This window comes from Salvelinus alpinus, unplaced genomic scaffold (assembly GCF_045679555.1).
Source record: "Salvelinus alpinus unplaced genomic scaffold, SLU_Salpinus.1 scaffold_40, whole genome shotgun sequence".
Taxonomy (NCBI): Eukaryota; Metazoa; Chordata; class Actinopteri; order Salmoniformes; family Salmonidae; genus Salvelinus; species Salvelinus alpinus.
In genome coordinates this window covers 2,817,883-2,843,388 of record NW_027255981.1, presented here as the reverse complement: position 1 = coordinate 2,843,388, position 25,506 = coordinate 2,817,883, and the positions used below count along the sequence as shown (strand labels likewise).

The window sequence follows — 25,506 nt, the reverse complement described above, 5'->3', positions numbered from 1 at the left end:
ACTAGTGGTATCCTCATTACCAGATATACTACATCCATAACTAGTGGTTTCCTCATTACCAGATATACTACACCCATAACTAGTGGTTTCCTCATTACCAGATATACAACATCCATAACTAGTGTTTTCCTCATTACCAAATATACTACATCCATAACTAGTGGTTTCCTCATTACCAGATATACTACACCCATAACTAGTGGTTTCCTCATTACCAGATATACTACATCCATAACTAGTGTTTTCCTCATTACCAAATATACTACACCCATAACTAGTGGTTTCCTCATTACCAGATATACTACATCCATAACTAGTGGTTTCCTCATTAGCAGATATACTACATCCATAACTAGTGGTTTCCTCATTACCAGATATACTACACCCATAACTAGTGGTTTCCTCATTACCAGATATACTACATCCATAACTAGTGTTTTCCTTATTACCAAATATACTACACCCATAACTAGTGGTTTCCTCATTACCAGATATACTACATCCATAACTAGTGGTTTCTTCATTAGCAGATATACTACATCCATAACTAGTGGTTTCCTCATTACCAGATATACTACATCCATAACTAGTGGTTTCTTCATTAGCAGATATACTACATCCATAACTAGTGGTTTCCTCATTACCAGATATACTACATCCATAACTAGTGGTTTCCTCATTACCAGATATACTACATCCATAACTAGTGGTTTCCTCATTAGCAGATATACTACATCCATAACTAGTGGTTTCCTCATTAGCAGATATACTACATCCATAACTAGTGGTTTCCTCATAACCAGATATACTACATCCACAACTAGTGGTTTCCTCATTAGCATATATACTACATCCATAACTAGTGGTTTCCTCATTACCAGATATACTACATCCATAACTAGTGGTTTCCTCATGACCAGATATACTACATCCATAACTAGTGGTTTCCTCATTAGCAGGGAGGAGTTTCTACAACCAAATTTCATTTGGATCGCCCTCGTGCTGCAATTTTATTAATCACAGAAAGGGGCCTATATTGGAGACCAAAAGTCGTCTGGCACTGCTTACAGTTTCAACAACATGAATAACTTATTTCTAGTCTACAAGCTTAGATGTTACTACTAATGTGAAAACAAGACAACATATGACTGTTCTTGCTCATTTTAAGACAAATGTCAAATAATCATTACATTCATTATAGACGTCAGTTGTTGTACAACATCATGGCTACGCTGCTGGCATCACTTTTTACAGTGGATTTCCGCTGTTGTGGGCCTTTAACCATCTGTCTGACTTTGTTGTTCACACAGGAGAGAGACGTGACTACCGTGGGTCCTCTGGGGAGCCTCACCAACCTCATGATGCTGACAAGGCAGAGAAGAGTCTCTCCACATTAGAACACCTCAAGAAACACCCGCAGAGATCCACAGGGAAGAAATCTCACTGCTGCTCTGACTGTGGGAAGAGATTCACCTCCTCAGCAGGCATTAAAATTCATCAGAGAATCCACACTGTAGAGAAACCTTATAGCTGTACTCAATGTGGAAAGAGTTTTGATGCATCTAGTCATCTTATTGTACACCAAAAACACACACAGGAGAGAAAACATATCGCTGTGATCTATGTGGGAAGAGTTTTACTCAGCTAAGCAGCCTGATATCACACCAGAGAATACACACAGGAGAGAAACCATATAGCTGTGATGAATGTGTGAAAAGTTTTTTTACATCTAGCCATCTGAAGATACACCAGAGAAGACAAACAGGAGAGAAACCTTATAGCTGTACTCAATGTGGGAAGAGTTTTTTTTTTTTACATCTAGCCATCTGAAGATACACCAGAGGACACTCACAGGAGAGAAATCTTATAGCTGTAATCAATGTGGGAAGAGTTTTACTCAGTCTAACAGCCTGGTAAAACACCAGATAACACACACAGGAAAGACATCTCGAGATAATCTGATAAAAGATCTCTGATTAAACATCAGAAAATACATGAAGGAAACGTTTCATGATATCAATGAATTAATGTCAAAATGTAGAATGTTAACGCATTGTAGTAGGAGTTTTTTAATGATGTCACAATGTAGAACCGTAAACGTTTGTCCCCTGTTCTATTGATTTCAACATTATATGGATATTAGACTCAGGGGGAAAATCCAGGCTCTGAAATGAAAGAGTACTATTTATATGATTTAACAAAAAGTGACTGGGCCTCCCGGGTGGCGCAGTGGTGTAGAGTCTCTGCGCCACCAGAGTCTCTGGGTTCGCGCCCAGGCTCCACCCGGCCGCGACCGGGTGGTCCGTGGGGCGACGCACAATTGGCTTAGCGTCATCTGGGTTAGGGAGGGTTTGGCCGGTAGGGATATCCTTGTCTCATCGCGCTCCAGCGACTCCTGTGGCGGGCCCGGCGCAGTGCGCGCTAACCGAGGGGGGCGGGTGCACGGTGTTTCCTCCGACACATTGGTGCGGCTGGCTTCCTGGGTTGGAGGCGCGCTGTGTTAAGAAGCAGTGCGGCTTGGTTGGGTTGTGCTTCGGAGGACGCATGGCTTTCGACCTTCGTCTCTCCCGAGCCCGTACGGGAGTTGTAGCGATGAGACAAGATAGTAATTATTAGCGATTGGATACCACGAAAATTGGGGAGAAAAGGACATTAAATAATAAAAAAAAAATAAAAAAAAGTGACTAACAAAAAAAGAGTTGTGTTACACTTACCACGTTGGTGACCCACTTGAATCAAAATGCAGCACTTCAGAATGTAGCGATCTGTTTTCTACAAATTGTCCTCTAACCAGGGATGTACACATTACTCCCAGATTCCGTGTGGTTTTTGAGCTGTTAGTTTTAACAGGACGTGCAACCTCATCTCCCTCCTCTCAGCACAAATGATTTTAGCATGGTATCGATGAGTTATGACAAATGAGTGTTGCGTTCCTTTGTTTAGGGACCCCTACATTTAAATGCATCACTCCAAAATGTAGCTGACTGTCTTCTGCAGGTTGTCCTCTAATCAGTCGAGGTAAAAGATATCTCCCATTTCCATGTGTTTTTTTAGTTGTGTTAGTTTCCACATCACATACAACCTAATTTCCCTCCTAATCGATATCAGTAGTTTATTGCTACTTGTCAAAACAACAGCGTTTTTGGTGCTTGTGTCCATGGTAAGGACAACTTGGTTTCTGATTGTCTCAGGGTTGGCAGTCAAAAAGTTTTGTGTTTCACGTTTAGCCAGTGAGTTGCCATGGATCTTATTTTGACTGCACGTTTTTCCGTATTGGAGATTTAGTTTTGTTTGGGCTCGTTCCAAGGGGATGAGAGTCCTAGAAGCAAGTGAGTTTTAGGAAGACGAGAGTTCTAGAAGCTAGTGGGGAAGCACTGTTTGGTGTCACCTCGTTAGTCAGTATGTGTTACACCTGTGCTGGCTTGTCCATCTCGTTAGTAGGAAGGTGTTTCTCCTGAGCTGGTCCAGGTTCTATTTAAGAGTGTCTGGCCCAGTGCTCCAGTTGTCTTGATAGATGTGGAGAGTCAACACCTTTAGTTGCTCCACCTTTTTGGTTTGCTTCCTGTCTCTAAGTTTGGTGTGTTTTTTTCATTTGTTTGCCTCTTCTTGGGCAGATTTACTGGGTCTCATGGTGGGTGTCTTTTATGTCCCAGTTGTTGTTACTAGTGAACTTTCAGTGGACACTGAGAGCAAAACTGCAACATAGAGGGTTCTTATAACTATGGGCCTCTGGGAGAAAACACTGACAGGAGATTTACAATGTCTTTTGGGTGATAAAACCTAAAGAGACCGCATTCCAGAGCATGAGTTAATGTTTCTGTTCTATATGGTACCAGGGAGAGATGACCCCAGTGCCAGACCCTGGTCTCTACACAAAGAGTACAGTTTTTACAGCAGATACTGTCTGTTGAGAATTATAAGTATCTCTCATACAAATCTTAACCTTGTGACCCGTTCTATACATCTGTTGTAGGTTGCAAGACCTTTGTACTTTTGTCTCGTGGCTCTCAACGAATCATCTGGGGGTGATTTGTCGACCAGCTATCATTATCGTAGAGCACTCAATTGATTCACTTTATATGTGTGCGTTGTATTGACCTGCTTCCTTATTAAGTGAATAAAGATTTAGTTTAACTCTGACTTGTGTGATAAGTTTGTCTCATTTGATATGAAAGAAATTAACCACATTTGGGGATGTAAATCTTTACTTGGTGACGCTCCTGGTAAATGGTGCACCAGGGATCCCTCTAACTTGGGATCTCAGGGATACCAAACTTTGGGAATGGAGCAGATGGACCCGCCTTTGATCTGAGAGGCAGCGAGCCGAGTGGATACCACATCTCAAACCTAGTTTAAAAAAAAGAGGTGAGTGAACCACACAAAGAGCCTCAGTGTGTATTCCTGTGTGAGGGGGGCACCTTGGAGGTGTAAACTTTTTCCATAAAGTTAGAGTGAACCAAGGTTGCTGACTAGCTGTTGATGTTGAAGAAGCGTCCCGTCCACTAGATTATACGTCACAGTGGCAGAATCACCTGAAAGATGCATATCGCCATCTGCTGACTGGAGTTGGTATCGCACTTGAGAAAATACTTTCAGACAAAAAGCTAAAAAGCGTCTGCCTCCATAAACCAACGACTCCCGTTGAAAACGGGCGATGCGTCATCAGAAACATTTATTATAGTGTAAAAATGTACTACAAAGTGCAGCTAAATAGAATAACTTTGGTCATATCCACTCAGCCCGTAACGTCCAAGGACGTTGAATTATGGGCCATATCAGGTCTGTCTGTTGTGGCCGCTATTTCGCCCCAAGATAGTCATCACAAATTTGGCTGTGTATAACTATATAAATGTCTCTCGGACAAGGTGAGTTTAATCAGTATACAATCTAAAAAGTAAAGGTTCCTGGAGTATCCTTTAGGGGTTCTTCAAATGGAAACAGTGGGGGAACCCCTAAAAGTTATTTGAAGAACCTTTTGTGGGAACCCCTATAAGTTCTTTGAGGAACCCCTTATCATGGTTCCTCGAAGAACCTTTTGGGGTTCATTTTTTAACTCCCTGTCCACCCTCCCTCCATTATAAAAACATATTTTAATAATTACAATATTGATAATATTGAATCAAATAATTCATTGTTTATTTTAGTGGCACCACAAATGTCAATTAATATTTACCAAACAATTTACCAAACAAAACACATTACAAAATTGCAACATTTCTGCAGACATGCCAGACCATAATAAATAATACATTTACTTTGTATAGTGCTTTTCATGACATTTAAAAAAAAAAAAAAATGTAAATAATGATGTACAATAAAAATAACATACATTAAAAATGAATCATAGGTAAACCAACAATATTGTAGACCTGATGCTAAATACAGATTTTTCAGCTTTAGTGTGTATATCGTATCTATTTAGTTATGTTAGGAAGTTTTCCATCTTTATGACCGGCCCTGGTAACTTCACCGATACTTCTCTTCTTCCCAGAACACAGTAACAACAACATAAGTGTTTTTCTGACATTTTTGGGGAAATGTAAGGGAAAATAAAAAATACAGCCCTAGCAGAGCCCCAAGTCCCTTGGGGACGTCCTCGAGGGCGTGGATGTTCTCCCCATCAAAGGCCAGCGGGATTTCACTCTCATGGTGATATGGATTTCCACCGATGTGCAGTAAAGGAGTGAAGAGCGGTGAAATCTGTGTCAACAAAAGTAAGAAAAGATTAATACACATACAATTAACAAAGAACATAACACATGTTCAGCTGTAGTTTTATATAAGCATGCACACCTATGTTTATGAAGAAACGGATGATTGGTGCATAGGCATACCTTGTCACGGACATAAAGGCCACTCGGGTCCTCATTGAAGGGGTAGGGCAAGAGCAGGATCGCAGCTGTGGTCTCGAGTCCTAGTAAAGTAAATCAATGACCTTACTACAGTTGTTAATTTTATTACAAAATACATTAGAGAAAGGGAAGGAATAAGAGCAAATACCTCTTCTGCATTGTCCTTCAGGGACTGTCAAAATAGCAGGATGATGTCCTCACCCCTGCCTCGCCTCTCTACCTCTGATAGTCCTTGAATTATATTTTTGTCTATATTCATTCCATGGACTTGATTCATTTCTGAGAAGATCTGAAAAGATAATTTGCACACATTTGTATGCTAATTGATGTCAGTTTGTATTGACTGCTATGTAGGTTAAATGTACACTTCAAATGCAGCTGTCCTACAACATATCTGTACCTTCTTCTTGATCCCAATTGCATTGTGTCCATGTTCTGTCCTATAAGAATTTCAAAGGAAGAGAAAATGTGTCAAAGAATAGTCTTACAAGTATCAATATATATATTTATATATATTAAATAAATATTGAAAGATAAATGGCATCGACATACAATTTAATGCAAAATAGAAGAATATATTGGAGAAAGCACTAGCCCATACAGTACTGCCATACAGTAACAGTACTGCCATACAGGCCTAATATCACATTTCAAGATATCTTTGTACACAAATTGTTTAATATTTTATCAGGCTGACTTGAAAGATTATACGCAACATTTTGCTGCGTGGCAATACTGTGTTTGCACATTTGTGGCCTGCTGGAGGTCATTTTGCAGGGCTCTGGCAGTGCTCCTCCTTGCACAAAGGCGGAGGTAGCGGTCCTGCTGCTGGGTTGTTGCTCTCCTATGGCCTCCTCCACGTCTCCTGATGTACTGGCCTGTCTCCTGGTAGCGCCTCCATGCTCTGGACACTACGCTGACAGACACAGCAAACCTTCTTGCCACAGCTCGCATTGATGTGCCATCCTGGATGAGCTGCACTACCTGAGCCACTTGTGTGGGTTGTAGACTCCGTCTCATGCTACCACTAGTGAAAGCACCGCCAGCATTCAAAAGTGACCAAAACATCAGCCAGGAAGCATAGGAACTGAGAAGTGGTCTGTGGTCACCACCTGCAGAACCACTCCTTTATTGGGGGTGTCTTGCTAATTGCCTATAATTTCCACCTTTTGTCTATTCCATTTGCACAACAGCATGTGAAATTTATTGTCAATCAGTGTTGCTTCCTAAGTGGACAGTTTGATTTCACAGAAGTGTGATTGACTTGGAGTTACATTGTGTTGTTTAAGTGTTCCCTTTATTTTTTTGAGCAGTGTATTACTCTAATGTTATCATATAGAAACTTAATGGAATAGTGTACATCATATTAGTATCAACATTCATTATTGTTTCATTCAATTTCACATAATAAGGATATTTAATATTTAAAAGTACAGAAGTCAGAACCCATCACCTGCTATGTAAAAGAGACAGAAGAATGCACAATGGTCAATGCTCCCTGGGATCCTTGGGACATCCCTACCCTAACTCCTAACCTTAACCCTTTTAAATGTCAACTTCAACGGGCGAGGGACGTCCCAAGGATGTATCTCTACATGAAAATACATGATCTAAGTGATTGATAGTTGGTATTCAGCAGTCATAAAGCCTTATTTCCTTTAATGAACTACTAAAATAGTGATTTTGTCAGACAGCAGCTCTACACTTTATTGACTGACTGATCCATTCATCCTTCCATCCCTCCTCAGCCTTCCTCTCCTCTGAAGACCCAGTGAGGGTGGAGCTCAGTCAGAGAGCTGTTGAGGGACTAGTTAGGAAGAACACTTCTTCAGCCAGAGGTGAGAGGTCACACATGGTTTAGATGGTAAATATTTATGTCCCCTTAGTGGTTCATCACGTCAGCAAAAGGGAATATGTTCCATCATCTATGTTTATTTACATTAGTGCAAATTGTCCACTGATATTGGTGTAATTTCTCACCCCTTCTGGCTATATGAAAGTTAATTTTCCCTCAGACACACACATTTGTTCTTTGATATTATGAAGGTCATTTGTGTCAAATGTACTTTTCCCCACTGATTCACCCCACCTCTTTACATTGCTTATTTATATTCAGTGGCCTGACAAAGGCCTGTCCTGGTAGATCTGAACCTAATGCAGCTTGGAGTGATCATATGACAGAAGTCACATTTAGGTGCCAGGTGTAACTGAGGCCATAAATGCTCCATATCCATTACTTTGAGTGTTTTATATAATATGACTAAATGTGTTTCTGTGTTGCAGGGGCAGTATAGAAATGGAACAGCAAGGCCACAGAACATGACATAAGCAGAGCTGTGGGAGACCACCTCAAGCCCCTGGTAGAGCCGGGGGTGGTGTTTACCACTCCACCACACCTTCAGCAGGCTGGAAAAGTGGGATTGATCTGTTTGATCCATTTGTTTGTTTCAGTTTTCAGTAGTTGAATCCTTTGACGTATTGTTGATTTCAACATTTTTCATTTTCAACAAATGCACTGGGTTGGTTGAAAAGTGATACTAAACGTACATACCAGGCACTATTTTGACATAGTGGAAGATATACTGAATTTATACTGTTTTTCATACTAAGATGGACCAAGAGTCTGTTGATTGGTCAGTCATTGGGTTAATTTGTTTTTGCAATATGTTCAAATCAAATCAAGCTTTATTTTTTCCTCGTCTGAGGAGGAGCAAGGATCGGACCAAAGCGCAGCGTGGTTTGAATACATACTTTAATTTATAAACGAAGACGAAAACGAAGAACACTTGACAAACTACAAAACAATAAACCGACGAACGTGACGCTAAAGCTAAACAGTGCAACTGACATAGACATAGACAATAACCCACAAACAAACAGTGAACACAGGCTGCCTTAATATGGTTCCCAATCAGAGACAATGACAAACACCTGCCTCTGATTGAGAACCATATTAGGCCAAACAACATACCCAACATAGAAACACAAAACATAGAATGTACCCACCCAGCTAACGTCCTGACCAACTAAACAAAGACTAAACAAAGGAAATAAGGTCAGGAACGTGACAGGATGCAACATCCAACCCTAACCAGATGGACAAGCCAGCACAGGTGTAACACATTCTGACTAACGAGGTGATACCAATCGGTTCGCCCTACGTGCTGTGGTGGAAATTCTACCCATAATCAATAATGAGGAGAAGCAAAATTAATAATCAATCAAGGTTTTACTTCTATTAAAAGACTTGTTATAACAAGGAGGCTTGCTTCTGGGTTAAATACTATCTCAGGATAGGTGCAACCTCAGAGACGACGTACAATGGTTCCCGAACACCAACCCCACACATCCTGTGCCAGACCTTGGGCCCCAAAAACAATCTCCCCCTAGGAGGAGGTGACTGAGGCACAGACACTGTGGAGACAAGTGATTGGTTCCCCATTACTCACGCCTTCCCTTCACATGGTTTGCAATAAACACACAGTTCACATATGGAAACAATGTTTCCTTCTGATCTCCTTTGCCTTACTCCCTGCTGATATTCTGCTGAGCAACAGGGACATGTGATCGATGCTGATATTCTGCATAGCAACAGGGACATGTGATAGATATTGATATTCTGCCTAGCAACAGGGACATGTGATCGATGCTGATTTTCTGCATAGCAACAGGGACATGTGATCGATGCTGATAATCTGCCTAGCAACAGGGACATGTGATCAATAAGCCTGACTTCTCCCCTCTCTGGACCCAAGGTGACTGAGGCCCCATTTGAGGGAGGAAGTGCAGCTGCCAACACCAGAGTCAGAAAGGAGACATTCTAATAGCAAGAGGTCAATAGCATATTGAGGTCATAGCAAGAGGTCATATCAGCATATTCTGCAGATAAGACATCTTAATTATCTATGTTACTTAGCTAATTCTGATTTCTCCACCACAATCTTTCCCCAGAAACAGGCTCCAAAACAACAGCGCTGTTACTGGTGTGCAGGATATAACCTTTACTCTGTGGAGGATCAAGAGGAACCAGTCAGTTTCTGTCATATTCTTGGCTGAGTGTCCGAACATCATGGGTTCATTCTACACACCCAGAACAGTTAGAACAGGCCTCTATCAACACACTTTTCTATGTTATAGGAGTTAGGTTCTTTAGCCCATATAGCTCGTTAGCACTGTGGGGCAATTTTCTGTTAAACCTTACTAATGCTTGTGTAGTAAAATATAATTCTTTAAGCCGAGGCATTGGGCTTGAGATTGTTAAAGTCCAACCTCAAAACATAAATGGAAAAACCAAAGCCTGTATCACCTTCCCCCTTAAGACAACAAATATATCCTATATCCTCACCACCAATTTATTTTATTTTTATTTCACCTTTATTTAACCAGGTAGGCAAATTGAGAACACGTTCTCATTTACAATTGCGACCTGGCCAAGATAAAGCAAAGCAGTTCGACACATACAACAACACATAGTTACACATGGAGTAAAACAAACATACAGTCAATAATACAGTGAAAAATAAGTCTATATACAATGTGAGCAAGTGAGGTGAGATAAGGGAGGTGAAGGCAAACAAAATATATATATAAATAAATAAAAATATAAAAAGGCCATGGTGGCGAAGTAAATACAATATAGCAAGTTAAAGAAAACAACACTGGAATGGTTGGTTTGCAGTGGAAGAAAGTGTAAAGTAGAGATAGAAATAATGGGGTGCAAAGGAGCAAAATAAATAAATAAATACAGTAGGTAAAGAGGTAGTTGTTTGGGCTAAATTATAGATGGGCTATGTACAGGTGCAGTAATCTATGAGCTGCTCTGACAGCTGGTGCTTAAAGCTAGTGAGGGAGATAAGTGTTTCCAGTTTCAGAGATTTTTGTAGTTCGTTCCAGTCATTGGCAGCAGAGAACTGGAAGGAGAGGCGGCCAAAGGAAGAATTGGTTTTGGGGGTGACCAGAGAGATATACCTGCTGGAGCGCGTGCTACAGGTAGGTGCTGCTGTGGTGACCAGCGAGCTGAGATAAGGGGGGACTTTACCTAGCAGGGTCTTGTAGATGATCTGGAGCCAGTGGGTTTGGCGACGAGTATGAAGCGAGGGCCAGCCAACGAGAGTGTACAGGTCGCAGTGGTGGGTAGTATATGGGGCTTTGGTGACAAAACGGATGGCACTGTGATAGACTGCATCCAATTTATTGAGTAGGGTTTTGGAGGCTATTTTGTAAATGACATCACCGAAGTCGAGGATTGGTAGGATGGTGAGTTTTACAAGGGTATGTTTGGCAGCATGAGTGAAGGATGCTTTGTTGCGGAATAGGAAGCCAATTCTAGATTTAACTTTGGATTGGAGATGTTTGATGTGAGTCTGGAAGGAGAGTTTACAGTCTAACCAGACACCTAGGTATTTGTAGTTGTCCACATATTCTAAGTCAGAGCCGTCCAGAGTAGTGATGTTGGACAGGCGGGCAGGTGCAGGCAGCGATCGGTTGAAGAGCATGCATTTAGTTTTACTTGTATTTAAGAGCAATTGGAGGCCACGGAAGGAGAGTTGTATGGCATTGAAGCTCGCCTGGAGGGTTGTTAACACAGTGTCAAAAGAAGGGCCAGAAGTATACAGAATAGTGTCGTCTGCGTAGAGGTGGATCAGAGAATCACCAGCAGCAAGAGCGACATCATTGATGTATACAGAGAAGAGAGTCGGTCCAAGAATTGAACCCTGTGGCACCCCCATAGAGACTGCCAGAGGCCCGGACAACAGACCCTCCGATTTGACACACTGAACTCGATCAGAGAAGTAGTTGGTGAACCAGGCGAGGCAATCATTAGAGAAACCAAGGCTGTCGAGTCTGCCGATGAGGATGTGGTGATTGACAGAGTCAAAAGCCTTGGCCAGGTCAATGAATACGGCTGCACAGTATTGTTTCCTATCGATGGCGGTTAAGATATCGTTTATGACCTTGAGCGTGGCTGAGGTGCACCCATGACCAGCTCTGAAACCAGATTGCATAGCAGAGAAGGTATGGTGGGATTCGAAATGGTTGGTAATCTGTTTGTTGACTTGGCTTTCGAAGACCTTAGAAAGGCAGGGTAGGATAGATATAGGTCTGTAGCTGTTAGGGTCAAGAGTGTCCCCCCCTTTGAAGAGGGGGATAACCGCAGTAGCTTTCCAATCTTTGGGAATCTCAGACGACACGAAAGAGAAGTTGAAAAGGCTAGTAATAGGGGTGGCAACAATTTCAGCAGATAGTTTTAGAAAGAAAGGGTCCAGATTATCTAGCCCGGCTGATTTGTAAGGGTCCAGATTTTGCAGCTCTTTCAGAACATCAGCTGACTGTATTTGGGAGAAAGAGAAATGGGGAAGGCTTGGGCGAGTAGCAGAGGGGAGGGCAGTGCTGTTGACCGGGGTAGGGGTAGCCAGGTGGAAAGCATGGCCAGCCGTAGAAAAATGCTTATTGAAATTCTCAATTATAGTGGATTTGTCGGTGGTGACAGTGTTTCCTATCTTCAGTGCAGTTGGAAGCTGGGAGGAGGTGTTCTTATTCTCCATGGACTTAACAGTGTCCCAGAACTTTTTTGAATTTGTGTTGCAGGAAGCAAATTTCTGCTTGAAAAAGCTAGCCTTGGCTTTTCTAACTGCCTGTGTATATTGGTTTCTAGCTTCCCTGAAAAGTTGCATATCACGGGGGCTGTTCGATGCTAATGCAGAACGCCATAGGATGTTTCTGTTGGTTAAGGGCAGTCAGGTCAGGAGAGAACCAAGGGCTATATCTGTTCCTGGTTCTAAATTTCTTGAATGGGGCATGCTTATTCAAGATGGTGAGGAAGGCATTTAAAAAAAATATCCAGGCATCCTCTACTGACGGGATGAGATCAATATCCTTCCAGGATACCTCGGCCAGGTCGATTAGAAAGGCCTGCTCGCTGAAGTGTTTCAGGGAGCGTTTGACAGTGATGAGTGGAGGTCGTTTGACCGCTGACCCATTACGGATGCAGGCAATGAGGCAGTGATCGCTGAGATCTTGGTTGAAAACAGCAGAGGTGTATTTGGAGGGCAAGTTGGTTAGGATGATATCTATGAGGGTACCCGTGTTTACGGAATTGGGGTGGTACCTGGTAGGTTCATTGATAATTTGTGTGAGATTGAGGGCATCAAGCTTAGATTGTAGGATGGCTGGGGTGTTAAGCATGTTCAAATTTAGGTCGCCTAGCAGCACGAGCTCTGAAGATAGATGGGGGGCAATCAGTTCACATATGGTGTCCAGAGCACAGCTGGGGGCAGAGGGTGGTCTATAGCAGGCGGCAACGGTGAGAGACTTGTTTTTAGAGAGGTGGATTTTTAAAAGTAAAACAGAACTCTGCAGGCAATCTTTGCAGTAGATTGCAACACCGCCCCCTTTGGCCGTTCTATCTTGTCTGAAAATCTTGTAGTTGGGGATGAAAATGTCAGAATCTTTGGTGGTCTTTCTAAGCCAGGATTCAGACACGGCTAAAACATCCAGGTTGGCAGAGTGTGCTAAAGCAGTGAACAAAACAAACTTAGGGAGGAGGCTTCTAATGTTAACATGCATGAAACCAAGGCTATTACGGTTACAGAAGTCATCAAAAGAGAGCGCCTGGGGAATAGGAGTGGAGCTAGGTACTGCAGGGCCTGGATTCACCTCTACATCACCAGAGGAACAGAGGAGGAGTAGGATAAGGGTAAGGCTAAAAGCTATGAGAATTGGTCGTCTAGAACAGAGAGTAAAAGGAGGTTTCTGGGGGCGATAAAATAGCTTCAAGGAATAATGTACAGACAAAGGTATGGTAGGATGTGAATACAGTGGAGGTAAACCTAGGTATTGAGTGATGATGAGAGAGATATTGTCTCTAGAAACATCATTGAAACCAGGTGATGTCATCGCATATGTGGGTGGTGGAACTGAAAGGTTGGATATGGTATAGTGAGCAGGGCTAGAGGCTCTACAGTGAAATAAGCCAATAAACACTAACCAGAACAGCAATGGACAAGGCATATTTACATTAAGGAGAGGCATGCTTAATCGAGTGATCAATAAGGGTCCAGTGAGTAGAGGTTGGTTGGGGTCACGGCGATCCAGACAGCTGGCCGGGTAGATGGCTATCGGTAGCAAGATAGCATAGGATGGAGGTCTATTTTTAGACACCTCGTGCGTTTCCGTCGGTAGATTAGTGGGGTTCCGTGTGGTAGAGGGGATCAATCCAATTGGCAAAATAGATATAGTGACCCAAGAAAAAAAAAATGTCCGATATACTTATTCAGATAGCAGCCGATAAGACAGCTAACGATTAGCGGGCCCCAGATGAGCGTTCAGGTAACGTCGCGACGGAGGTGCCAGTTGGATAACTCCCTCGGGCAGATAACGTCGGCAGTCAGTCGTGAAGGCCCGGTGGGGCTCCGTATCTGCAGCAAAAAAAAAAAAAAAAACGGGTCCGGATAGGTGACTGTAGCCCAGGAATGGCTGATGGAACTCCTCAGCTGGCTAGCTCCGGAATGATTTAAGTTTGCTCCGGGATCGACGTAAGCCAATAGTCACACAGTTTGCAGCTAGCTAGCTGCGAAATCAAGGTGCAAATGTCCAGAGCCTGCGGCTGAAATCCGGGGAAACTGAGAGAAAAGAAAGGCCCGGTATGCTCCGGTCCGAGTCGCGTTGCACAAAAGTGCCGGTAGATTATCGAGCTAAAGAAATAGCTGATGACCACAAAACGTGGGCAGCTGAAACACCAACGCTAGCCAGCAAACCGGCTAACTTCTGGGCAGCTTCAGATTAGCTTCTGGCTAGCTTTCGGCTAGCTTCTGGTTAGCTTTCTGGCTAGCTTCTGATTAGCCCCTGGCTAGCTTGTGGTTTTCAGATTTGAGGTAAATAATACTTTTTTTTGTAATTGGTGAGGCGGGTTGCAGGAAAGCTTTTGCAGGAAAGCTTTTGTAGTTGAGTTCTTGGATAATAAAATATATAAAAGATATGCGAAGAAAGGTGTAAATATATATATATACAGGACACGACAATACGAGGACAGAAATTATGTCTGAACTGCTAAGCCATCTTGAAAAAAACAAACAAACATAAAACAAACAAACATAAAACAACTTCCATTTCATATTAAAATCAACTAAAATGCTTCACCTTCTACAATACAAACATAGTGTCTACTGGCTGTCAACAATTAAAAACAAGAAAAAACACATTTCTAAATAATAATATACAAATCAAATCAAGTTTATTTTATATAGCCCTTCGTACATCAGCTAATATCTCGAAGTGCTGTACAGACACCCAGCCTAAAACCCCAAACAATGCAGGTGTAGAAGCACGGTGGCTAGGAAAAACTCCCTAGAAAGGCCAAAACCTAGGAAGAAACCTAGAGAGGAACCAGGCTATGAGGGGTGGCCAGTCCTCTTCTGGCTGTGCTGGGTGGAGATTATAACAGAACTATGCCAAGATGTTCAAAATGTTCATAAGTGACAAGCATGGTCAAATAATAATCATGAATAATTTTCAGTTGGCTTTTCATAGCCGATCATCAAGAGTTGAAAATAGCAGGTCCGGGACAGGTGGCGGTTCCATAACCGCAGGCAAAACAGCTGAAACTGGAATAGCAGCAAGGCCAGGTGGACTGGGGACAGCAAGGAGCCATCACGCCCGGCAGCCCCGACGCATGGTCCCAGGGCTCAGGTCCTCCGAGAGAGAGAAAGAGAGAGAGAAGGAGAGAATTAGAGAGAGCCAAGATTTTCAAAATGTTCATAAATGACAAGCATGGTCAAATAATAATCAGGAATAAATGTCAGTTGGCTTTTCATAGCCGATCATTAAGAATTGAAAACAGCAGGTATGGGACAGGTAGGGGTTCCATAACCGCAGGCAGAACAGTTGAAACTGGAATAGCAGCAGGGCCAGGCGGACTGGGGACAGCAAGGAGTTATCATGCCCGGTAGTCCTGACGTATGGTCCTAGGGCTCCGGTCCTCCGAGAGAGAGAAAAAAAGAGAGAAGGAGAGAATTAGAGAGAGCCAAGATTTTCAAAATGTTCATAAATGACAAGCATGGTCAAATAATAATCAGGAATAAAAGTCAGTTGGCTTTTCATAGCCGATCATTAAGAGTTGAACAGGTAGGGGTTCCATAACAGCAGGCAGAACAGTTGAAACTGGAACAGCAGCAAGGCCAGGTGGACTGGGGACAGCAAGGAGTCATCATGCCGGGTTTGCCGTGACGTATGGTCCTAGGGCTCAGGTTCTCCGAGAGAGAGAAAGAAAGAGAGAACGAGAGAATTAGAGAGAGCATACTTAAATTCACACAGGACACTGGATAAGATAGGAGAAGTACTCCAGGTATAACCAACTGACCCTAGCCCCCCGACACATAAACTACTGCAGCATAAATACTGGAGGCTGAGACAGGAGGGGTCAGGAGACACTGTGGCCCCATCTGATGATACCCCCGGACAGGGCCAAACAGGAAGGATATAACCCCACCCACTCTGCCAAAGCACAGCCCCCACACCACTAGAGGGATATCTTCAACCACCAACTTACAGTCCTGAGACAAGGCCGAGTATAGCCCACAAAGATCTCCACCACAGCACAAACCAAGGGGGGGCGCCAACCCAGACAGGAAGATCACGTCAGTAACTCAACCCACTCAAGTGACGCACCCCTCCTAGGGACGGCATGAAAGAGCACCAGTAAGCCAGTGACTCAGCCCCTGTAATAGGGTTAGGGGCAGAGAATTCCAGTGGAGAGAGGGGAACCGGCCATACAATCTTATTAGTTTTCTCCTTTTTCTTTCTAGAATCCTAAAACTAATTTTGACATTATAATCAACTGCAATGCTTCACCTTCACCAATATAAACATGGCGTCTACTGGCTATCATCAATTCAAAACAAGAAAAGTTGTTTCTAGAACGAGCCCAAACAAAACTAATCTCCAATACGAAAAAACATGCAGTCATAATAAATTGTGATCCATGGCAACACACTGGCTAAATGCAAAACACAAACATTTTGAGTGCCCACCCTTTAGACAATCAGCAAGTTTTCCTTAAAACGAACATGTCTGATTTCAAGAGGAAACTCCTGCAATATCAATAGTGACTTTCCACCTCACTGCGGAGCTTCTCTCTCTTTTCAGGGTTCACTCGATAGGCATGTTGTTGGATCGGGACCCAGTCCCCAATGTCATGCTCTAGTACATTTGGGTTGGCACATCTGAGAATTAACCCTGATATTCTAAAAGAAGGGCAACAACGTCAATATAATTATACCCCAAAAATATGCATAAATAATTATGATTACTAAATATTACATGAATTGTAAATCTAAAATATCAAAACCAAATATACACCCCTTTGTTTATTTTTATTGGCAATAATTCACTTAATGGTGAGGCATGGAATAATAAAACATGTATATACACAAACATCTGCAATAATCATATTACTTGTATTTTTTTTAAACAAGCTCCTTATAAACTGCACAAGCACCAGAAACACTGTTGTTTTGACAAGTAGCAATACATCACTGATATCGATTAGGGGGGAAATCAGGTTGTACGTGATGTTGAAACGAACACAACTAAAAAAAACACACGGAAATGGGAGATATATTTTACCTTACTGGTTAGAGGACAACCTGCAGAAAACAGTCAGCTACATTTGGGAGTGATGCATTTAAATTTAGGGGTCGCTAAACAAAGGAACGCAACACTTATTTGTCATAACTCATCGATATCATGCTAAAATCAATTGTGCCGAGAGGGAGATGAGGTTGCATGTCCTGTTTAAACTAACAGCTCAAAAACCACACGGAATCTGGGAGTAATGTGTACATCACTGGTTAGAGGACAATTTGTAGAAAACAGCTAGCTACATTTTGAAGTGTTGCATTTTGATTCAAGTGGGTCACCAACATGGTAAGTGTAACACAACTCTTTTGATGTTAGTCATTTTTTGTTAAATCTCATAAATAGTACTCTTCCAATTCAGAGCCTGGATTTTCCCCCTGAGGCTAATATCCATATCATGTTGAAATCAATAGAACAGGGCACAAACGTTTAGGGTTCTACATTGTGACATCATTAAAATACTCCTACTACAATGTATAAACATTGTACATTGTGACAAAATATATTGATATCACAAAATAACTCCTTCATGTATGTATTTTCTGATGATTGATCAGAGATCTTTTATCAGAGTATCTCTTGTCACACTGATCACAGCTATGAGGTTTCTCTCCTGTGTGTATTCTCTGGTGTTGAGTAAGCTGGCCAGATTGACCAAAACTCTTCCCACATTGATCACAGCTATAAGGTTTCTCTCCTGTGTGTGTTCTCTGGTGCACTGTCAGATCTCCAGATTGACCAAAACTCTTCCCACATTGATCACAGCTATAAGGTTTCTCTCCTGTGTGTATTCTCTGGTGTTGAGTAAGCTGGCCAGATTGACCAAAACTCTTCCCACATTGATCACAGCTATAAGGTTTCTCTCCTGTGTGAATTCTCTGATGTTGAGTCAGATGGCAAGATTGACCAAAACTCTTCCCACATTGAACACAGCTAAAAGGTTTCTCTCCTGTGTGTGTTCTCTGGTGTAGAGTCAGAGAGCCAGATGTAATAAAACTCTTCCCACATTGATCACAGCTATAAGCTTTCTCTCCTGTGTGTATTCTCTGGTGTTGAGTAAGCTGGCCAGATTGACAAAAACTCTTCCCACATTGATCACAGCTATAAGGTTTCTCTCCTGTGTGTGTTCTCTGGTGTAGAGTCAGATGGTCAGATGTAGTAAAACTCTTCCCACATTGATCACAGCTGTAAGATTTCTCTCCTGTGTGTATTCTCTGGTGTTGAGTCAGATGGCAAGATCTACCAAAACTCTTCCCACATTGATCACAGCTATAAGGTTTCTCTCCTTTGTGTATTCTCTGGTGTTGAGTCAGATGGCAAGATTGACCAAAACTCTTCCCACATTGATCACAGCTATAAGGTTTCTCTCCTGTGTGTGTTCTCTGATGAATTTTAAGGCCTGATGAGGTGAATCTCTTCCCACAGTCAGAGCAGCAGTGAGTTCTCTTCCCTCTGGATCTCTGCGGGTGTTTCTTGAGGTGTTCTGATATGGAGAGACTCTTCTCTACCTTGTCAGCATCATGAGGTTGTTGAGGCTCCCCAGAGGATCCACGATAGTCCCGTCTCTCTCCTGTGTGAACAACAAAGTCAGACAGATGATTAAAGGCCCACAACAGCGGAAATCCACTGGAAAAAGTGATGCCAACAGCGTAGCCATGATGTTGTACAACAATTGAAGTCTGTAATGAATGTAATGATTATTTGACATTTGTCTTAAAATGAGCAAGAACAGTCATATTTTGTCTTGTTTTCACATTAGTAGTAACATCTAAGCTTGTAGACTTGAAATAAGTTATTCATGTTGTTGAAACTCTAAGCGGTGTGCCAGACAACTTTGGTCTCCAATATAGGCCCCTTTCTGTGTTTAATTGCGGCACGAGGGCGATGCAAATGCAATTTGGTTGTAGAAACTCCGTCCATGCTAATGAGGAAACCACTAGTTATGAATGTAGTATATCTGCTAATGAGGAAACCACTAGTTATGGATGTAGTATATCTGGTAATGAGGAAACCACTAGTTATGGACGTAGTATATCTGCTAATGAGGAAACCACTAGTTATGGACGTAGTATATATGGTAATGAGGAAACCACTAGTTATTGGTGTAGTATATCTGGTAATGAGGAAACCACTAGTTATGGATGTGGTATATCTGGTAATGAGGAAACCACCAGTTATGGATGTAGTATATCTGCTAATGAGGAAACCACTAGTTATGGATGTAGTATATCTGGTAATGAGGAAATCACTAGTTATGGATGTAGCATATCTGGTAATGAGGAAACCACTAGTTATGGGTGTAGTATATCTGGTAATGAGGAAACCACTAGTTATGGATGTGGTATATCTGCTAATGAGGATACCACTAGTTATGGATGTAGTATATCTGGTAATGAGGAAACCACTAGTTATGGATGTAGTATATCTACTAATGAGGAATCCACTAGTTATGGATGTAGTATATCTGCTAATGAGGAAGCCACTAGTTATGGATGTAGTATATCTGCTAATGAGGAAACCACTAGTTATGGATGTAGTATATCTGGTAATGAGGAAACCACTAGTTATGGATGTAGTATATCTGCTAATGAGGAAACCACTAGTTATGGATGTAGTATATCTGGTAATGAGGAAACCACTAGTTATGGATGTAGTATATCTGCTAATGAGGAATCCACTAGTTATGGATGTAGTATATCTGCTAATGAGGAAGCCACTAGTTATGGATGTAGTATATCTGCTAATGAGGAAACCACTAGTTATGGGTGTAGTATATCTGCTAATGAGGATACCACTAGTTATGGATGTAGTATATCTGGTAATGAGGAAACCACTAGTTATGGATGTAGTATATCTGCTAATGAGGAAGCCACTAGTTATGGATGTAGTATATCTGCTAATGAGGAAACCACTAGTTATGGGTGTAGTATATCTGCTAATGAGGAAACCACTAGTTATGGATGTAGTATATCTGCTAATGAGGAAACCACTAGTTATGGATGTAGTATATCTGGTAATGAGGAAACCGATAGTTATGGGTGTAGTATATCTGCTAATGAGGATACCACTAGTTATGGATGTAGTATATCTGGTAATGAGGAAACCGATAGTTATGGGTGTAGTATATCTGCTAATGAGGATACCACTAGTTATGGATGTAGTATATCTGGTAATGAGGAAACCACTAGTTATGGATGTAGTATATCTGCTAATGAGGAAGCCACTAGTTATGGATGTAGTATATCTGCTAATGAGGAAACCACTAGTTATGGGTGTAGTATATCTGCTAATGAGGATACCACTAGTTATGGATGTAGTATATCTGCTAATGAGGAAACCACTAGTTATGGATGTAGTATATCTGGTAATGAGGAAACCACTAGTTATGGGTGTGGTATATCTGGTAATGAGGAAACCACTAGTTATGGATGTAGTATATCTGCTAATGAGGAAACCACTAGTTATGGATGTAGTATATCTGGTAATGAGGAAACCACTAGTTATGGATGTAGTATATCTGCTAATGAGGAAACCACTAGTTATGGATGTAGTATATCTGGTAATGAGGAAACCGATAGTTATGGATGTAGTATATCTGCTAATGAGGAAACCACTAGTTATGGATGTAGTATATCTGGTAATGAGGAAACCACTAGTTATGGGTGTGGTATATCTGGTAATGAGGAAACCACTAGTTATGGATGTAGTATATCTGCTAATGAGGAAACCACTAGTTATGGATGTAGTATATCTGGTAATGAGGAAACCACTAGTTATGGATGTAGTATATCTGCTAATGAGGAAACCACTAGTTATGGATGTAGTATATCTGCTAATGAGGAAACCACTAGTTATGGGTGTAGTATATCTGCTAATGAGGAAACCACTAGTTATGGATGTAGTATATCTGCTAATGAGGAAACCACTAGTTATGGATGTAGTATATCTGGTAATGAGGAAACCACTAGTTATGGGTGTGGTATATCTGGTAATGAGGAAACCACTAGTTATGGATGTAGTATATCTGCTAATGAGGAAACCACTAGTTATGGATGTAGTATATCTGGTAATGAGGAAACCACTAGTTATGGATGTAGTATATCTGCTAATGAGGAAACCACTAGTTATGGATGTAGTATATCTGGTAATGAGGAAACCGATAGTTATGGATGTAGTATATCTGCTAATGAGGAAACCACTAGTTATGGATGTAGTATATCTGGTAATGAGGAAACCACTAGTTATGGGTGTGGTATATCTGGTAATGAGGAAACCACTAGTTATGGATGTAGTATATCTGCTAATGAGGAAACCACTAGTTATGGATGTAGTATATCTGGTAATGAGGAAACCACTAGTTATGGATGTAGTATATCTGCTAATGAGGAAACCACTAGTTATGGATGTAGTATATCTGGTAATGAGGAAACCGATAGTTATGTATGTGGTATATCTGCTAATGAGGAAACCACTAGTTATGGATGTAGTATATCTGGTAATGAGGAAACCGATAGTTATGTATGTGGTATATCTGGTTGTAGAATAATTAGACAAACTTCCTTTAGATGTTTTGGGGGAAACAATGTTACTATGGTTACTGTTGTTCCATGTTGTGAATGTTATCCAATGTGTTACTATGGTTACTGTTGTTCCATGTTGTGAATGTTATCCGATGTGTTACTATGGTTACTGTTGTTCCATGTTGTGAATGTCATCCAATGTGTTACTATGATTACTGTTGTTCCATGTTGTGAATGTTATCCAATGTGTTACTATGGTTACTGTTGTGCCATGTTGTGAATGTTATCCAATGTGTTACTATGGTTACTGTTGTTCCATGTTGTAAATGTTATCCAATGTGTTACTATGGTTATAGCAGTATGGCCTAATAATTTGACATAAATTAAATTATAAATATTTTTGGTTGATACTTCAAGGAGTCTTACAATTCAAAATCAGAAAGCCTAATTATCCTTGGTATAACCTTAAAACAGTACTATACTGGGGAAGCCCTTCATGTTGGAGGGTGTTTCTACAGTACAATACTGGGGAAGCCCTTCATGTTGGAGGGTGTTTCTACAGTACTATACGGGGGAAGCCCTTCATGTTGGAGGGTGTTTCTACAGTACTGTACTGGGGAAGCCCTTCATGTTGGAAGGTGTTTCTACAGTACTATACTGGGGAAGCCCTTCATGTTGGAGGGTGTTTCTAGAGTACTATACTGGGGAAGCCCTTCATGTTGGAGGGTGTTTCTACAGTACTATACTGGGGAAGCCCTTCATGTTGGAGGGTGTTTCTACAGTACTGTACTGGGGAAGCCCTTCATGTTGGAGGGTGTTTCTACAGTACTATACTGGGGAAGCCCTTCATGTTGGACGGTGTTTCTACAGTACTATACAGGGGAAGCCCTTCATGTTGGAGGGTGTTTCTACAGTACTATACTGGGGAAGCCCTTCATGTTGGAGGGTGTTTCTACAGTACTATACTGGGGAAGCCCTTCATGTTGGACGGTGTTTCTACAGTACTATACTGGGGAAGCCCTTCATGTTGGAGGGTGTTTCTACAGTACTATACTGGGGAAGCCCTTCATGTTGGAGGGTGTTTCTACAGTACTATACTGGGGAAGCCCTTCATGTTGGACGGTGTTTCTACAGTACTATACAGGGGAAGCCCTTCATGTTGGAGGGTGTTTCTACAGTACTATACTGGGGAAGCCCTTCATGTTGGAGGGTGTTTCTACAGTACTATACTGGGGAAGCCCTTCATGTTGGAGGGTGTTTCTACAGTACTATACTGGGGAAGCCCTTCATGTTGGACGGTGTTTCTACAGTACTATACTGGGGAAGCCCTTCATGTTGGAGGGTGTTTCTACAGTACTATACTGGGGAAGCCCTTCATGTTGGAGGGTGTTTCTACAGTACTATACTGGGGAAGCCCTTCATGTTGGAGGGTGTTTCTACAGTACTATACTATATAGTATACAGTACTATACTATTACTATATAGTAATATCTCTCTAGGTCATGCCAGTAGGTTACAGTAGGTTGTAACTCTCTAGTTCATGCCAGTAAGTTACAGTAGGTTGTAACTCTCTAGGTCATGCCAGTAGGATACAGTAGCTTGTATCTCTCTAGGTCATGCCACTACTTGATAATCACTACATGCAGGGCCCCAGTCTGCGGTCAGCAGATAGACCATTCTCAAATATATATGTTAAGTCACTTTTTGGAAACGGGACAGAGAAAACAAGGGGTAACTTGCTCTCTACGTCGTCTGATTCTAGACATATCCGTCATCATTCTGGGCCCTCCGTTGAAGAGGTATTGACGAGCCAACTCTGAATATCCAAAATTAAAACACCGAAAATACAAAGTGAAAAACCAATTTAAGGCGGTACTTACTGGTGTTAATCAGATCTCCTATCTCCTCCTCTTCATCTTTCAATGTGACAGTAATCTCCCCTTCCATCTTCACTCCAAAAACTGCATCCTCCTCTTTCTCTTCCTCTTCTTTCACTGAAACGTCTTTCTCTTCTTCTTTCACTGTAACAGCCTCACCCTCTACTTCTTGTTTTACTGTAACATCCTCTTCTTCCTTCTCCTCTTTCACGACAATGTTCAGCCCCAGAGCTTTCTCCGTCCAGCAGACTCCCTCTTCTTTAACAGGAGGGGAGTAGTTTAGTGAGCTCATGGTCGGGGATGTTAGCTAGCTAGCTATCATTAGCGACTAGGCTAGTGCTAACTTAACCAGACAGCTACTATAGCTGACTAATAAAAATAAGGTAATATTAAATTAAATTGGTTAACAAGTAGATACGACAGAAGTGTGTCTCAAACACAGTAGCTAATATAGACCGAAAGCGTATAAATAGCTTGAATCGTTCGGCTATGTTGGCTAGCAAGCTACCGAGGTGGTTGACGAGCTGTTTATGAAGAACCGTCCACTAGATTATACGTCATGGCAGCAGCATCGCCTGAAAGACGCACATCGCCGTCTGCTGACTGGAGTGGGAAACGCAGTTGAGGATCATATTTTATATTTTATTTTATCAGACAAAGATTATTGTAAATGGATTTAATTAAATAATGCCATTATATTGAGACATACAAAAACAGGAATGTGTTGATTGATTAGTGGGAATAAAAAAATGTTTACTACAGCATATTTAAGGCAGTTTCATTAAGTCATACATCTAAATAAGTAGCCAGCTACTGTAGGTCCATACTGCTCCAACATGGTGTAACAATACATCATGTAGATGTATATAATGAACAGACTAGATCTATACTGCTCCTACATGGTGTAACAATACATCATCTAGATGTATATAATGAACAGACTAGGTCTATACTGCTCCTTCATGGTGTAACAATACATCATGTAGATGTACACTACCATTCAAAAGTTTGGGGTCACTTAGAAATGTCCTTGTTTTTAAAGAAAATCCAATTTTTTCATTTATTTACCTGTTTTTGTTTTGTCATTATGGGGTATTGTGATGTCATTATGGGGCAATGTGATGTCTTATGGGGTATTGTGATGTCATTATTGGGTATTGTGATGTCATTATTGGGTATTGTGTAGATTGATGAGGGGAAAAAATGATTGAATCTATTTTAGAATACGGCTGTAACGTAACAAAATGTTGAAAAAATGAATTGGTCTGAATGCTTTCCGAATGCATTGTATATATAGGGGCAGTACTTAGTGACATCACTTCATGAAACAGGAGGTACAAATATATAACATAGATTCACAATATCAACATTCAATGTATCAAAATATATGACCAAGCTGGAAGTGGACACGCCAGCCCAGCCACAATTCTAGAGGTTCACTGATGATCAACCTCCTCCTTCACATCTGACTCCTGATGATCAACCGCCTCCTTCACATCTGACTCCTGATGATCAACCTCCTCCTTCACATCTGACTCCTGATGATCAACCTCCTCCTTCACATCTGACTCCTGATGATCAACCTCCTCCTCCACATCTGACTCCAGTGATCAATTCAGAGCG

At 41.5% G+C, this 25,506-nt stretch overlaps 3 protein-coding genes and 1 long non-coding RNA gene across 4 annotated transcripts in view; 2 read left to right on the top strand and 2 right to left on the bottom strand.

Annotated features, from left to right (window-relative positions):
* LOC139567031 (uncharacterized) overlaps window positions 1-2,204 on the top strand; it is a 141,355-nt gene extending 139,151 nt beyond the window's left edge. Inside the window, exon 2 of the long non-coding RNA XR_011673210.1 lies at window positions 1,311-2,204. This is a non-coding gene — a long non-coding RNA (uncharacterized lncRNA). The remainder of the gene's footprint in view (window positions 1-1,310) is intronic.
* The window catches only part of LOC139567014 (zinc finger protein 180-like), a 740,647-nt gene that overhangs the window by 332,988 nt on the left and 382,153 nt on the right, over window positions 1-25,506 (bottom strand). The window lies entirely within an intron of this gene.
* The window catches only part of LOC139567006 (zinc finger protein 180-like), a 497,856-nt gene that overhangs the window by 287,890 nt on the left and 184,460 nt on the right, over window positions 1-25,506 (top strand). The gene's annotated exons all lie outside the window — the stretch shown is intronic.
* On the bottom strand, window positions 17,205-24,493 carry LOC139567009 (zinc finger protein 436-like). Its single transcript, XM_071388428.1, has 2 exons — window positions 23,887-24,493; window positions 17,205-19,056 (listed from the first exon to the last, which is right to left on the bottom strand). The coding sequence occupies exons 1-2, from the start codon at window positions 24,173-24,175 to the stop codon at window positions 18,014-18,016; spliced, it is 1,332 nt and encodes a 443-aa protein (XP_071244529.1). The 5' UTR covers window positions 24,176-24,493; the 3' UTR covers window positions 17,205-18,013.

Bases quoted from the DNA above. Each gene is read 5' to 3' on its own strand.
- LOC139567009 (XM_071388428.1), bottom strand. From the start codon at position 24,175: ATGAGCTCACTAAACTACTCCCCTCCTGTTAAAGAAGAGGGAGTCTGC. The intron at 19,057-23,886 runs GTAAGTACCGCC...TTGTTCACACAG, and splicing joins AGGAGATCTGATTAACACCA to GAGAGAGACGGGACTATCGT.